Genomic DNA, 16,811 nt, shown 5'->3' on the forward strand with positions numbered 1-16,811 from the left:
GGCAGAACCAGGGACATTGCCAGTTTGAGATTCATTTTTTGTGGCTCTGAGACCCACATATAGGCTGTATTGTCATGGCACCTTGTGACAGTGAGTTCTACAGATATCTATAGCATAAGCAGAATTAGTTAATTTATTGACACTTACCAACAAGGAATGCCTGCACAACCTGCATTATTTCTTTGGTAGCTCACAGCTGTTCTTAATACCATTTGATAAGAAAGTAGACAGAAAAAAATTCTCCTATTAGTCAGGTGTAAAATTCAAAAGCATAATCTACCTTTGGAAGCTTCTGTACCGAGTGGATTTTCCAAGATGTCTGTCATGTCTTGGTTCCAAGCATCCTTCACAGCAGACTTGGATACCTTCCTGTTGTTCAGCCTTTGCTCTGGTCGGAAGTTATTCCTCAGGTACTCCACAGACTTGACATGGTCCTGCTGCTCAGTGGTGAAGATGGAGTAGAATGCCTCCAGCTGGTGGCAGCCATTGTGGCAGGGGAGAGAAGAGATGTTAATTAGAAAAACAATGTGGTGAAATCCGGGTGGCTGATAAGACAGCAAAATGGAAGGAAGTAAAATGTTGATGCCAAGACTGATAAAAGCACATGGGAAGTCAGACTGCCCACTGAAATTATTGCCAACCACCTTATCTCAGCACAGAGCTTATCCTGCCCACCATGGGAGAAGGCCTTCTAGAACCTGTGGACATCTGTCATTGGCAAAGGAACATTTGCCCTTAAGATCCCTTTTGTGTGTGACACAGCCTTGCCAAACCCTCCTCACCGCTGGCACTGCTTTGTTTCACAGTATTGCATCAGAAAGTGCTTCCAGGTCATTCCACACCGAGAGCTTTCTCCTGGATAAGGCAATACTTCCTTATCTCTGAATATCTCACCAAGTTTAGCTGCCAGGCTAAGCTTCACAGACAGCCCGTGCAGCACTTTTAGGCACAGCTAGCAAATACTCCTCTGGGAGTAAGTTCTTCTGTTGGATTCAGATCTGAGCTATTTATAAGAAAACGTATTAACCTGTAAGAAAGGACTGTAATTGGAAAACTTTTCTGTTACTTTGTATCTTAGTGTTTCTTAGGAAAAAAAAATTCTAGCAAACTAAGGAGAAAATATTTTCAGCTAATATTTTTCTCCCAGGTACAGTATTTACTGTTACCTTGTTATCATTCAGGACAAAAACTAGAATTAGTTATGTCGCTGCTGGAAAGACTGAGCAAGACAGAGCAGAGAAGGAATCAGTCCTGATATTGTTTGCATCACATCAGTTACACATATTGATAGTATGGATTTTGGGAGCACAGAATCTGGCCCAGGAATTGAAAAAGGGACTTGACTAACATTCATAGCTTAATCACTGAAACTCACACACTTTTCATTAAGTGTGTCTGCTCTAAAAGCCTGGAGAATCATGTGAGCCTCAAATCTTAAAACTGGAAGAATTATCACGGCTCCTCAGTTGATAAAGCTAATAAAAATAATCAAAGAAGTGTGTAACAGGGCAGTTGAGCATCATCCACTGACTCATGAGGCACCTACTACCATTCTTTAATTTCCTCTCAAACCAGTAATCTGAGCCCCCTTCAGCAGAGGGACAGCAGGGGATGAGCAGGGAGGGGTGACCACCAATGACCAGTTCCCATCACAGGCAGGGAGCCTCGGTGCCACTTCCAGAGCTCAGGTGCCACTTCCAGAGCTCAGGTGCCACTACCAGTGCTCAGGTGCCACTACCAGAGCTCAGGTGCCACTTCCAGAGCTCAGGTGCTGCTTCCAGAGCTCAGGTGCCACTTCCAGGCTTGCAGGTGTGGATGCTGGGATTTGAATTGTCCTTTTTTTTTCCCCCTGTATCTTACATGAATAATTTATTCCCAGGTTCTCAATACAATTCTGTTCCTGATTCTTTCAAAGAAACATCTTGAAAAATTTCAAAAACCATTTCCTAATTTTTAGCAGGACCCCCTCAAAAGCATAGGAGGATGGATTAAAAAAGGGGTGAAAGGACTGACTTACACTTTTGTCTGTAAACCCCCCCCCAACAGATGATCCTGCTACACCCTTCTATAAAAGCACAGATCAAAACTCTTGTGCTTATTTACAGACCTTTTGCACTTCATGCACTGGAAGCAGTTTTGATGAAGCCAGCTAACAGGGCTTAAGGTGACTTTATAAAAGTGCAAGAACTTAGGTAGTAACTCCTCTTCTGAAGTCAAGTCTCTAGGCTTAGACATCTGTGACATTAATTGAATTTTTAAACTTTCAGAGAGAACTTTTAAAATATTTTCTTCTGCCATGCTACCTTGGGGAGGTATAATTGCATTTTAATAACTGCCAATTCAAACGTGATTTTTAACCTTCCACTTTTTATGTGTTGAAGTATATATAAGCCATTTCAACCTCACTTTCACTATAAAAATATTATCGACGACAAATGAGAAATTAATTTATCTATAGCTGCCAGGAAAAAAAAATATTCTAAGATCTGCAGTCAAGGAGCGACATTCATGCTCTTCAAGGAGTACAAGAGCTCCTGTTCAGAAGAAGAAATTAAAAGCTCTTGTAAGACTATTGTAGATACAGGGAAACCTGATCTAAAACTCTTGAGTCATGCAATTACAAACCATTAAAGCCTGATGTGTAGTTTTCTAAGGGTTGGATATACAAATGGCAATTAAAAATACTGAAACTGTTGTGAGCACAATGAGCTACTCTGAGGTATGCATTACGAGAGATAATGCCATGCTTTGGGTCATTGAATGCACTTAGCTTTACAATGCAGCCACAGGGTGACACAGCTTGTCCTGGTTTGTTGTCTAATTATCAGGGAAGATGATGATGATGGAGGGCTGCAAATAAAACAGAGAAGCCTCCACAAATGGACCACTTCACTACTGTCCTTTTTCCAGCAAGGTATTTTACACAAAAGCACGAATTTAATTGGAACAGCAACAAAGCTTAAACAGTATCACTGTCATCCCCTGGGATTACAGGCTGCTTCATGGGGTTTGTGATAAAGAAGGTTAAACTATGGCCATGGATTATGTTACACTGTTTCTGTTAGAGGAACAAATAATAATCATAGCGGTGGCAGGGTGGCAGGCTCTTGAAACACACACATCTAGAGCTACTGGGGAGGGGGGAGTGCTATTATTTATTCCACATGTGCTGTAGTATCAATGAAAGTCTGTCTACACACAGAATTCCCAGCCCTTCAACCACATGCACATGCACAGAGCAGCACAATGCCAAATTTTAAAGGCCTGATTTGGAACAGTTACTTCTGTACAGCACAGGAAAGGAGCTATTCCAGGATAAAGTACCTTTATAGCGACAGCTGAAATTGATATTTACCATTTTATTTGTGTTTGTTAAAAAAGAAAAAAGAAGTCATGACCCACCTGATGTGCACACAGGGTATAAAACTGAGCATGGGCCAGGCCTTGCAGCCACCAAATAATAAACAGTAAACTTATTGATGTAGTGAAAAGCTACAAGGGATTGCAAGTATCCTGCAGTCAAGGACAGAATTCAAAATGATCTCGACAATCAGAGAAATAGCCTGAAAAAAAACAAGGGGTCTGATTCAAACAGGACCATGTGCAGAGTCCCAGGCTCCAGCCAGAACTGGGGGCTGCCTGGGGGCACAGTGTGCTCAGCACTGCCAGAGAGCTGCAGGGAAAGCCTCCAGCAAAAGGGTTCCTGCTGACCAGGAGCTGAACACAGGCAGCACCATCACACTTTTGTGAAACAGGCAAAATAACACCAGGATGGGGGGCTGAGACATGAATCCTGATGTGTCCCTCAGCCTCTGGAGGGCCTCAGCTGAAGCACTGCAACTGATTTTGAACACAGACTGTCAAAAAAAAGATGAAAGAATCTTTGGGAGAAGCATCGAGATCTAGAAAACAGGCAAAAAAGCCTGGAGCAGGGGTATGGCAAGTGTCTTCTGTACTTCTGAAACCTTTGAGCACAACATCTGTCAGTCAGGATCACCCAGTGAGCTGTTCATGTGCACTTGACAGAATTAGTAATGTAAAAACAGTTTTTTACAGTGGATTATAACAGATGAATAACAGGCAAGACTAAGTCCAGCAGGTTAGCTTTCTAAAGACCACAGTCTTACAATGTCAAAATACACTGAACTGTCAAACATTTGACTTCATCTAGACATTGCCTTATCAGGATAATTCTTCAAAATCCAGACATTGTGTCTATTTACATTAAAAGCTGCTATGTGCTAATTTTTAAGATTTGTGCACCAGCTCGCTGAGCACATAATGGCAGCTTTACTGTGTTATAAAAACAGTTAAGCATGGAGAATTAATGGAAAGATGTATTTTCTAATGTAATTAGTTCAAATTACTAAATCTGAGCAGAACTGAAATCACTCACTTTACTTTGAAAAGAAAGTTTCAATTAAAAAGAATAAAAGGGAACTCTATGTAACTATTTACACCATAGCTTAATTTAATCTTAACAAAAACAATATGAAATAAATCACTGAAAGGAAACTGGGTTTCATGTTGTACTGTCTTCTCAAGACTGATGGCTCCTGTTCAGAAACAATATTACTTTAGAGAATAATAAAAAAAAATCACCAACACTTCCTTTTTTGTCAACAGAAACATTTGTGTTCTCCAAATTAAACTGGTAGGTTCTGAACAACACTGTCTTAAGGAGGGCAAATTAAGGGGTGGGCTTCACTGACAAAACAAACACACCTGGTGGTAAGAAATGGGCACGGGCTTCCTAAACACGATCCACTCCACGATCTCGCTGCAGGGAGGAGTAGTCAGGGACCCTGTGTAGCGGTAGTAGCTCCCCAGAGACGTTGGCAGGAGTTCCCTCAGCACAAAGGGATCCAGAAAGGTCTCCTTCTCTGCAGGGAAGATTGACAAGCAGGATTACACTTTTTTTTTAATGTGTCTTTAAAACAGACATCACATCGCTAGGCAGCTTAACAAGGTGTAATGGCAACAACATATTTTATCATATATGTAATGAAAAATGGAAACCCTCTGTAAGAGCTGACATGTGGTTTATTAAAAGAGCAGCCAAAATGTTAGTCAGCCCCATCCCAAACACACACCCTCCTAATCTGAACGTGTGCAGGTGTGAAGTGCACTTGCTTCCCCACTGGTTTATGTCAGTACAGAAATAATGCTGTAGTCAGTGGTTCCAGCACTCAGTGGCTCTCCAGCCTGATGGCAGCAGGACAGAACCCAGCGGGACACAGCCAGGCCCAGTGGTCCTGTTTGCTGCTGCCTGACCAAAGCACACCAGGCAGTGCATCTGTCCCATCTCTGCCAGCAGCAGAAAGGGATGCAGGAGCAGAGTCAGACCCTCAGTGGATTGCTGAGATGGAGGAGGCAGAGCCATGCTGCTCAGCCAAACTTCTCTGGGAGCTGCCAGGCAGCTGGGCTGAGGAGCAGGGACACAGGACACTGCTGAAGCTCAGCGTGGTGCTCAAAGCAACATCCAAGCAGTGCTTGTTCAGGCCTGCCTGCACCCACCCACACTGGCACTGCCAGGGTGCTGCCAGACACAGCCTGCACTCCACCACAAACAGGTCTCACAGGCAGAACTGCTGCCCCTTCTCCCCAATCCAAGAAAGTCCTCCCCAGGGTCCAGCAGTCTGGGGACAAACCTTTTTTTATCTGAGAATCTCCTTGGACAGCCTGAAATGCAGACCTAAGCACTGGAAGCATTCACCTGCAAGTAACAGTGACAAGCTGGTAATATTTAAAAGCAGTGAAGAAAAAGAAACAAACAAAAGGAGGGAACAGCTGCAGGCAAGGCAATTTCCCTGCCGTCCCTGAGCATTTATGCTCTGCAATTCATGTTGACTCAGAGGCTGAGGCGCCCTCTCAGCCTCAGTGCAAAGGTGCTCACTGCCTCAGGCAGGCTGACATGAGGGGCTCTCCTGGACATCTCTGTTCCTTACTTTCAGTATCCTGGACATCTCTATTCCTTACTGGCATGCCTCAAACAGGAGCCCACACTTGGGCACAGGGAACTCTTTTTTTCTGTCTCACCAGAGCTGCTGAGCAAACCCAGCACCACCCCCTCCCGCCCCAACAGAAGGGAGAAGCAGTGGGCTGGTGATTGACACACACCTCTTCCAAATAGGATGAAGTCTGCAGAATTCACTTCCACAGCATCCCACAGTCTTCTATAAGTCTTGATCAAATCAGGAATTGCCTAAACCTCTTAGCAGCAGTCTGATAACTGGGGGACTTAACTCCACTGCTGCTGCACGATGCCAATGATACATACACTTCACGTATCTTCTATTTTCTGCACAATATCAACAGGTCTGTGATGTTTTCATAGCTTTTAGCATTCCAAAATATGAGTAATTCTATTAAAGTCAAGGCACTACTGCAAACTCTTGGTGAACAATTCCTTTCTTTCTAATCCAAGTAGATTTTGACCACATCTGCACCTCCAAAAAGGAAATAAACAAATAAAAATCCACATTTTTTCCCCGTCATAGCATACCTCTGTGAGAAAAAGTGTGCTTAAATAATAAATACTAAAATATATGTGATTGGCCAAAGTTCAAAGACATTCTAATCAAGAAGTCATAATCACAGCAAAAGGTCGCATTTAATTTGATTGGCTCATTTTTATGCAGAAAAAACTTGGTTAGAAAAACTAGAAACTCAGTCACAGGACTTGATTTCCAAATGCACTACACAAACCCTGACACTGGATTTCTATTTCAGAGCTGTCTCTCTGTATCAGCACTCAGCATACAGTGGGCCACGATGAATCCCAAAGAGTGTCTGAATACATCCCTTCATTAACACCCAGTGACTGCACATGAAAGAGCTGGGAGGTAGAGGCACGTTTTGAAAAGTGTTTTCCTCTCAAATTTAAAAAAAAATGTTGCAGTTAAAATTAACAATTTAACTATTTCTAACTTCTGTAATCTTTTTATTACAATGATGGAATCACTCAAGATGCTGGATAAAGACTCTGAAAAACCACAAATATGGTATCCCTTTATCAAAGGATGGCAGGAGAAGGAAGCTCATTTTACACTTTCAAGGATTTTTGTGCCATATGCTGACAATATTATATTTTAATAATTAATTGTTCATCAAAGGAAAAGATGAAGAACAGGGATGCTAAATTCAAAGTTATTCAAATTGCAAAAATGAATAATGCATAACTTTTATATTAAATACACACTGTATTAAGTAGTCTACATTTTCATCCAACTCTGTCTTTCATTTTTAAACATTTTGAACTACAATATGAATAATCAAGGAAAGGAAGCTTATTTAGACAGAGAAATACCTTATTTGAATGCAAACTGGAAGTATCCGACTATGATTAATTTTTGGTTATCAATTAGGGAGGGTTTTTTCCTAAGCACTTGGGAAGTCATAGTCAGCTGTGAAAAAGAATATTTCTCAAGGAAAAAGTATTTGCTAATACACAGTTTAAGTAGGGCAGGGTTTACTTGATCTAATTTTTCATGGCTACAAGCAACGCTATAAGTTTTCATTAATGAATGCCAAAGATTAAAATAAAAAATACATATAATTGGATTAAAATGACTACTAAAATAGATGATAATCAATTGATTATGCTTTAAAAATGTAACACCTTTGAAAACATATCATTCTTTTGTATCGCTTGCCATCTAGATGCATGGTGCAGAGTTTTAGAAATCAGAGTCACAAATATCTTCACATGAAGCTTAAAGAAAAAGGGACTTTGAAACTCCAGTGCCTGCCTGCCATATCCTTCAAGAGCATATTGAAACAGTAAATGCCATGAAATTAAAGTTCCTAAGACCTTGAGACAGTTTTGAGTATGGCATTTTGAAGTCATATAATTTCAAAGATTTCAACGTTAAGTCAGTTATTGTTGTTGGTAAAACTGGAAGGAGAATAATTTCCAGGCTAAGCAAGAGCATTCACTGATTATCATAGAAATATTTTTAATATATACATATATATACATATGCCCATGTGTGTATGTATACATAGTTCCTACTAAATGAAAAAGAACAAGGTTGGAAATAATATCAAGCCTTTCTTCACTGTCTTTTATAGCCAGCTCCTGTTTCCCATTTACAGTGCCTGGGATGGGCCTGAACTGTGTCCAGGAGGCTGGGAAGAGAGTCAGTAGAGTGAGGAGTTTCTAGGAGGAAGAAAGTGGAAAAGGCTGGAAACTACATGACTGATGAGACAGCATTTGCTGACAGGTAACAGGAAATAACTGGCAGACAAAAGCAATAAAAGACAGCAAAGCAAATGTGTTCACCTGCAAACACCTGTGAATCACTGAGATCAATGCTGCAGAACTGACCCATGAGCCACCTACTCACTCTCACATGTAAACCAGAGCCCTGCAATGCTCTCTTCTGCTCTCCTTGTCCTCCTCCCATCTGAGCATCCAAACAGAAATATAAACTACCAGGAAAGCAGAGGTCCAGACCCTGAAGACAGGCCCTGGAAATACTGAGCATTCCCTTTGGAGAGAGCAGTAACCTGCCAGGTGATGCAGCAAAGAGCAGTACCCAAAACATCTCCCCACTAATGCAGTTTTACCCACAGGCAACAAACAGCAATGCTTTGTTTACAGCACCAATGCTTGGAAAAACAGGTTCACTCTAACACCTCAAAGGTAAAAATAGCAAGCACCACAGATTCATTGTTGACCATTAAGACAATGAACGTGGCATTTAAAATACTAAGTGTTCCACAGTATGAAAGGACAATATTGTATTTCAACTCTTACATTCACAAAAAACAATTAACTGAGCCAGCTGGTAACATATTTGACCTTCTGATACACCATTCACATCTGCCTCTTGGTCTGTGCCTCACAACAGCAACGTGAAAAGTCACACCCAGCATATTCTTTGTTTGAGCTGAGAAATCTCCACAGCATTTTGCATGGGACAAAGCCATTATCTGCACAACCTGACCCAAAGGCAGAGCAACTGCAGACATGCTCCATGCTTTAAAAGCCTGACCTATTTACACTCCTTGTCCAGTCACCATCACTAGGTCTGAACTAATACTAAATTGTGCACAATCATTTACTGAGCAGAGGAAAAAATCAGATCTTAAACCAGACACCAGCAGTGGATCTCCACTAACTACTGCAGTTTTCAGAAGCTGATGCCAATAAATATTATTTTGAAAGAGCCATTGGTTGAACATTTTGCCTTCGAGGACTGACTTGCTAAAAATAGTCTGTAAATCAGTGGAAAAAGATAGACCTGAATTTTAACCAAATCACTAGAGTAAGAGGCTTCTTGAGATATGCAGGTAAACAGCACACAACTATCTGTGATCAAAACTCTTTTAAATCTAACAGGAACTTGGATTGGACATCACAAGAAAATAGCTATATGCCAAGTCCATTTATATCTCATGGAATGCTTTGGGACTTTCATCGTGATTTTCTGTAAGAAAACAGGAACTTGGCTGCATTGAAAACACATCTTAAAATGAGCTTATTTCCAAAATTAACGTATGTGCAGTGCCTGATAGGTACCCAGCTACACTTTGAATAACTGAAATCTGCAATACCAATATGAAGAGCTTTGAAAGTCTCCCAAATTTATTAAACAATGTTATTGCCAATTTCATTTTCACAATGAGCCAAGACACTCTAAAGCTTCTGCATTCAAACTTTTAAAAAGCAAACACACACAAATAATCAAAAGGACACCATGTTGCACACCCACTGAGCCAGAACTTCCCAGATAAAGCAGGCAGCAAAGCACAGCCAAGGACCAGACTCGTGGGGGTGATTTTAAAGATGAGATTACAAATGTTATATATTACTTTAACTGAAAGGATCATCAGATGAATGCTTGCTGTGTAAATCCTGCAGGAAGAGCAGTATCTGACAGTTCTCTGTACTCAGGGTAATTCGTGCCATTTATTGTGCAATTATTTTTCTCACTTTTATTTAATTTTTTTTCAAAAAGAGCCTCTGCTGAGCAATGTAAGGATCTGTAAGGACACAGCAAGCACAGCATGGCAGGGAGGAGGGAGCGAGATAATAACACAGTCCTGCAGACTAATTTAATCTGAGACAACCAGTGAGAGGAACAAAAAAACAGGAGGAAGGAATAAAAAAGGCAAGACTCTTATTCACAAAAAAACATTTCCATGCCACGTGTTGGTCTCAGGCTTAATTTTTCTCACTCCCTTTCTTAAAAGAGCTTAGGAGGAAAAGGCTTAGCTGCAGAGAAGAGGTCTTAACTCTTTAAAGAAGGAAAATGTTATTCTGAACCTTTCATGCTTCAGCAGTGCTGATGCAGAGCAGCTGTTGGCATTCTAGACTGGGATGAGGTTTCTCCAGGTTTCACAAAACCTGACCTGAGGCAGAGGTACATGAGGCTGGACAGGCAAGGAAACTAAGAAATATAGAATAAGCACCAGCCATAAGAGGAAAAAGAAACTATGACAAAGTTTAGAGGAGAGGAGGATCCTGGCAAAAGCTGGACCCTGGCAGAGGCTGAAGTGAAGCAGAAGTGCCCAGAGGAGCATGGATTGTTCACATCTGTGTCTGCAGAGCCAGAGCAATACCACATGTTCTCAGACTTCTCTACTCCTCATTTCTCAGTGAATAGCCCCAAAACCCACCAGCCTAGGACTCAAATCCTACTCCCTGCAGATGATTTGTTCACATTCAGCATCAGCTTTAATTCTTAACTTTTACAAGTGCAATCTTTTTTGTTAGTTTGAGTTAGTTTTTCTGTGCAATTATTAATTCTCTGTCAGCTTGCTGATCTTTACTCAGCTGTGACCAGCACTGCTTTTTGCAGAGCAGACAGGAGAAGGACCAGAGATTTCCAACACTTCCACCATTTATTCCTTTAAATGATACAGACCCCTGCAGCTATGCACAGAGCTGCCCTATATAAAGGTGTGAACTTATCACCTCTGCTCTCATCTTCATTTCCCACTTCCCTCCTCCTCCCCTTTGCTCCACAGCAATCGTGTCCTGGCCCCTTTCACAGGGCTACTCTGACTGTGAACACAAGAACAGATCAGAAAACAAAAGAATATATCCAGCTCATCCCTGAGGAAAAAAAATGCTCCTCCACGTTTCCTTCTCAGCTTAACGTACGGTGTTGCTCTCCCTTTGATGGTCCTTCCTTGTTCCAAATTGAGCTGCTGCTTTCTTCAAAGTCTTTCTTTCAAAGATGAGGTCCCATGGTATCACATCTCACCTTCACCCCTCTCCCCCACCCTTCTCTACAGCCCCATGATATTTGGTGTAGAAGGCAAACAGCTTGTCAGGTGTTATGGTTGAAGTTCAAAACAAAAGAAAAAACGTGTCATGGTGCTAATGGTGTTTTCTTGTTATTATGCATTCTGGTGTGATAGATCCACAGGGTAACTAACACTGTCTAGATTGCTTCTTTTTTACTGCTGATTTATTTTAACAGGTTATTCACTCATTTTTCACCTAGGACAACTGGAGAGATGTGCAACATATTTATTCTCTATCCTTTTTAATTATTAAAGCAGTTGTTTCCACTGTATTTTGGTTAAGTTCTCCCCAGCAAGACCAGAAATTTTAGTAATCCCTTGCCTGCCCACTTCTGGCCCATCTCAAGGGAGATCCAAGGCTTTACTCTGCTCCATGCTGGGTTCCAGTTACAGCTTTTTAAGATTTTTTCCAACCTCCTTTTTAAATAAACCAAGGTTCCTCTCCTCCCCTCACCCCAGCTCATGTTCACAAACAAGCAACAGATGCCATTGATTCACTTTGTACCTAAGCTTTTGATCTGGAAGTGCTTTGATTTTCAGAGCTCACTTTTGACAAGGAAGGTAATAAGAGCCCCATTTTTGTGACATTGAGCCTTTTCTGCTGCAGTAATTTCTTTGTGCTCTAATAATAATTTTCTGCTGATCAGTGTAGATTCTTGACGACAGCCACAGAGAACAGGACAGAGTGACAAAAACATGGTTTCCATCACCCTGAAATCTTTTCCAGGGGCCTGGAGTAGTGTGGGCTGCTGTCCCCTCTGACAACACTTTGCCTGCACAGTAAAACAGGATTGTGGTCCTGTGCAGAGCAGCATGCCAGGCTGGGAAAAGGCGAATGTCACACAACCTCCAGCACTGGGTGCTGCCCCAGGACTGACATCAGGGAAGAAGGCACTGGTAAAAACAAGGTAAAGGCTTCTCTAAGAGGCTTACATACAAAACAGTACCAAAAAAGGGCAAATCAAAGACAGCAAAGGTGGGAAAAGCAATGTTTCTGTGCAATAGTTCCATCCTGCCAGGTGCTCCTCTGAGACCTTGCTGGAATGTGTGGCAGGCAAAAGCTTTCATAGCCATTTTAATGCAAATCAACTGTATAACACATAACCTGGTATTTCAGTCCCTATTCCCACAAGGGCACAATCATTCCCTCTGAGGCCTCAGCAACCTCCTCAGCCCTTGCACAAGAGCAGCTCCTTCCTGCCCTGCAATCCTCAGCATCACAAAAGAAGGATGAGGAGTAGAGAGGGGCTCAGGGCAGGGCACCCAGCTGAGCACCTGGGCAGCAAAATGGGCAGAAGAGTCAGATGTGCAGCACCAAGACTGCCCCATGTGTGCTGCACATCTGGCACCAGTGGCTGCACAGCCAGGCACCAGTGGCTTTTTAACCTATGATCCAACTTCAACATGAACAACCGGCATCATCCGTCCTGCCAGCACCAGCACTGCTGAAGACCCTTCCCACCAGCTTTCATGATGAGATGAGCATTTGCAGAGGAGCTAAAAGAGGAGCTAAAAAAGACCCCCAGCATTCAGAGCTGAAAGAGCAAGTCAGGCCCAGAAAATCCAAAGCCCACCTGCTCATTCCCCATCCCTTCCCCAGGGAGGGCTGCCCACTCCCGGCTGTCACTCCTGGCCGGGCTCCCCACGTGCCCCGGGGCAGGGAAGCAGCAGTGAGAAGAGCAGGCACCTGGCTGGCAGGAGGTGTGACAAATCCTTGGCAGAGCACAAACCCAAAAGCCATTTCAAAATCAGCAACAAGCATCTGACAGCTCCTGTAAGAGCCTTCTCAGTGATCCTGGGCTGCTCTTGGAGGGCAGATGCAGGAGCTGGGGAGAGGTGTGGGAACAACCTGTTCAGCAGCAAGAACATGGGGCAGACCCCAAAGCATTATCATAGATCCAGACATCATCTGGCAGTTTGGTACACCATGATTTCCCCTCCAGCTAAGAAACTTTATATGGTTGCTCATGTAAAATTAAGTTTAATGTCACCATTAAGATTCTACAAAATTATGCCTGGAGATGAGGAAACAAAATCAACTAAGTAGCAACTAAGCCTGTATTGATTTTTATGTGTATGTTTCTCTATCATTGTTACTAAGCTGGTGACACTGTGAAGGGCACAATTATTTATGTTCCATCAAATTAGTAAGTAATTCAAATCCCTGATGAAATATCAAGCAAAAATTGCTTTCACTTCTACAGAAAGTACTTATGACTTTGGAAATGTCTGCATACCCCTGGAAGGGCAATGTAAGAGTACAAGAACTTCCCAGAAAAAAAAGAAGGATACAATTTTTTTTTTTTCAAGACTATCTGATCATACATGAGTATCATCTGTGTATCCACCTGAGTGTTACCAGGGCTGTCACCCTGTGGGGACAGGCCAATGTGGGAGCCCTGTACTGAGTGGAGTCCCCATACAGGGCCAGGCCTCCTAGTAAATGACAAAATGAGGATGATGAGGGTTTGTGTGGGTGTGCCATTCCCATGCTGAGAACTGAATGAGTGTGCAGCACAGCCCAGGAAAGATGCTCTGCCAGATGGAGGGAGAGGGACAAGAAAACCTCAGCATTTGTAAGTATTCTTAATTTTACATTATATGTATATGCCTCTGTATTGTGACAACCACCTAAAACCAACACGGTAATGTAATGGAAATGTTATAAAATGCAAAGAAACTTAAGGTTTCAATTTTGTCTTCTTTTGTAAGATTCCTGCTTGATCCAACCACTCTATTCAAAAGCCACAAGAGTTTTTCACTGTGTTTCAGCCAAAAAGTCCTTGTTGCCTTAGGGTCTCAGTTGAATGCAAGGCAAATGGAAAGCAGAAAGAAGCTTTTCAGATAAATTCATAAAACTGTGCTCATGTAAGATGTAAGTAAACCACATCAAGAAAAGAAATGTAAGAATCTGGAATAAAACCCTCACATCTTTACTATTATTCTATATAATAACATTAAAAGAGAGATAATATGAGAATTCTTCACTGAAGTGTTCTATCAATATTTAAGTTAAAGAGAATGATCTCTTTCAACAACTGCTTTGCAGGAGGAAATTCCTTTACTCTAACCACCAAAAGAACCTTAGAAAAGGCCTTTAATCAGGGCCTTTGAAACAGGAAGGAAAGCATGATTTTCCTCTTTTTCTTCCTTAATGTTTTGAAAAGGAAACAAGCTATTGAAATATATCAAGTGATTTCCTTTACTTGAAACACTAGCAGACTTCTGTGCATTGTGTGCAAAACAAAAATAAACCCCTTTTATCCACCCAGATTTTGCTGTGGGTTAAGACAGCACGGAGATGGACTGATCATTGTGTGGCCAGGGAATCACAGCCTGGGGACGAGTCACATCCTACCCAAACAATTAATTTTGGGAATGGAAGAATCCTCTAAGGAGACACTGGTGTGATTATCCATGAGTGGCTGTTTTGTCTGTGAGGAGCAAGACAGGGAGCAGAAAAACCTGATGAGGTGGCCCAAACACTGTGTGCTTGCAGGGGGTTGGAGTCTTGGAATAGAAAGCAGGTAAAGAACAAAACTAAAAAGAGATCCCAGTCCAGTTAAATAGCAGCTTGGCTGCAGTGTCAAATTACACAGACATTGAAAAAAACCTTGCAGCCTAACACATCCCAGCTTTGCTTTTGCTGGCCTGTTTTGTTATCCAGCAGGAGTGAAGTAATAACTTCTATTTTTGTGGAAAACCACACCAGTTTTTCAGCTCAGTGTGTTGTTTTTATTTCACAGCAGAACACTTCAATTTATAAGCAGCAAAACCTAAGGAAAATTCTCTAAATGAAGGACTTTATGGCATGTTATCTTTTAACCCGTTTTTCACTGTGTTTGGATTTATTTGCCTTCCCAGTTGCAAAGTTAAATGATTCTGAAAGGAGAACAATTAATCCAAGATCCTATTTGTTTTAATCTAACACTGTCAACTAGTTTTAGGTTTGCAGTCAAGAGAAAAAAAATGTCTGTTAAGCTCTACAGCACTACCTAATGTCTAAAGACAATCCTCAGAAAAGGTACAAAGATGTTTTATCACAGCACTATAGATGGAACAGAGATTTATTATTGTACTGAGCACCATTTCAGCAGATGCCTTTTGAATTACAATGAGATTATTAAAACTTTACAAATCATTATTTTAAAACCTGACAAGAGTACTTTGGGAACCGGAGCATCTTGATGTCATTGCTGATGATGCATTACCTGTGGTAAAGCTTCAGGAAAATTCCCAAGTAAAAAATTGGTTATGAAAGTATAAAATATATTAATATTTATTTTAGTACCTGCTATAAGTTCAAGGATAATAGGTATATGCATCAGAACAGCTGAATGGTCATATTTATGCCAACATTAGAAAGATGTTCATCTGCTGCAAAGTTTAATTAATTTTCATAGATAGTTAATTTTCTGTTTCATTATCAGTTCCCTAAATTTGAAAGACAAATAATTTATTTACAAATAGAAACTTCAGAGAGGTGTATTTTTAGAGCAAACAGAAGACAAATAACAGAGTGAAGCATCCAGGCTGCCTTCGAAGTTCTAATATGAATGATAGATTGCAGCAGGTTGTGATTGATAACTTATGCATTCTGGAGCACTGACTGAAAAGAAACAAATTGTTTACTGTTCACCCCAAACCATTCTCAGGTAACAAATGACTCTGATCTTTACCTATCAAATAATGCCTGTGATGCCCTTAACCATCAGTGAATGAGGAATGTGTGGGCTCACTGTGTCCTTCCAGGGGTGACCTGATCCCTTAAGGACAATATTTCTGCCCCTCTCCCCTTCCCAACAAGTAGAAAGTTTAAGCAGCTACTTACCATGATGTACAACGCCCTTCAACCCATGGATAATGGGATCCAGTGCTGAATTGTCCCTCTGACTGACCTACATGCAAAGGATACAGGATTGGTTACATCTACTCTGGCATTAGGCAGAACAGTTTCAGTTTAATCTTCTAACAAGGGAAAAAGAAAAAGATGTTACCTAACAAGCTGCTCAGTTCTTACATTTACAATGGACCCTTACCAAATGCCTAAGGTACATGGTGTCACAAAATAAAGTGAGGAAGGTTAAATAAAAACAAAAAGTGTCCTCTGCATTCTTTAAAACATTAACCAATTATCAGCCTTGCAAAGCCTAAAAACACAGAACTGATTTTTCTCCATCTACTCTTGCTTTCATAGAGGAGAACTGCTGTGATAAACAGAAGTCATCTCAGACCAGTTCATTCCTTACCAACAAGGCCATAAATCTGGTGCTGCCACTGCAGTCAGGGAAGCTGGATCCCTTTCAGCCCTAATGGAGTTTGGCCTTGGCATCTCATTGCTATTCATATTTTTAAATTTATTTAATTTAGTGTCACTTGGACAAAGGAAAGGCAAAATAGCTCTGTGAGAGGATGTAGAAAAAAATAATCAAATTTTGACAGTGAACTTGCCCGCACTGCTAGACCAAAACCTGCAACATTCCTTCTATCACTCAAAAATTGCCCACGTCCTCCACAACAGTGAGATCCACCACCAGAGAGAGGAGAGAAAG

General features: G+C 41.4%; 1 protein-coding gene across 1 annotated transcript in view; it reads right to left on the minus strand.

The window, feature by feature from the left end:
• PTPRG (protein tyrosine phosphatase receptor type G) overlaps positions 1 to 16,811 on the minus strand; it is a 394,212-nt gene that overhangs the window by 95,141 nt on the left and 282,260 nt on the right. Inside the window, exons 6-8 of the mRNA XM_066557786.1 lie at positions 16,091 to 16,157; positions 4,726 to 4,883; positions 281 to 473 (exon numbers count right to left, since the gene is read on the minus strand). Of these exons, the coding sequence (XP_066413883.1) occupies positions 281 to 473; positions 4,726 to 4,883; positions 16,091 to 16,157 (418 nt within the window). The remainder of the gene's footprint in view (positions 1 to 280; positions 474 to 4,725; positions 4,884 to 16,090; positions 16,158 to 16,811) is intronic.

This window comes from Molothrus aeneus, chromosome 12, assembly GCF_037042795.1.
Source record: "Molothrus aeneus isolate 106 chromosome 12, BPBGC_Maene_1.0, whole genome shotgun sequence".
In the NCBI taxonomy this organism is placed as follows: domain Eukaryota; kingdom Metazoa; phylum Chordata; class Aves; order Passeriformes; family Icteridae; genus Molothrus; species Molothrus aeneus.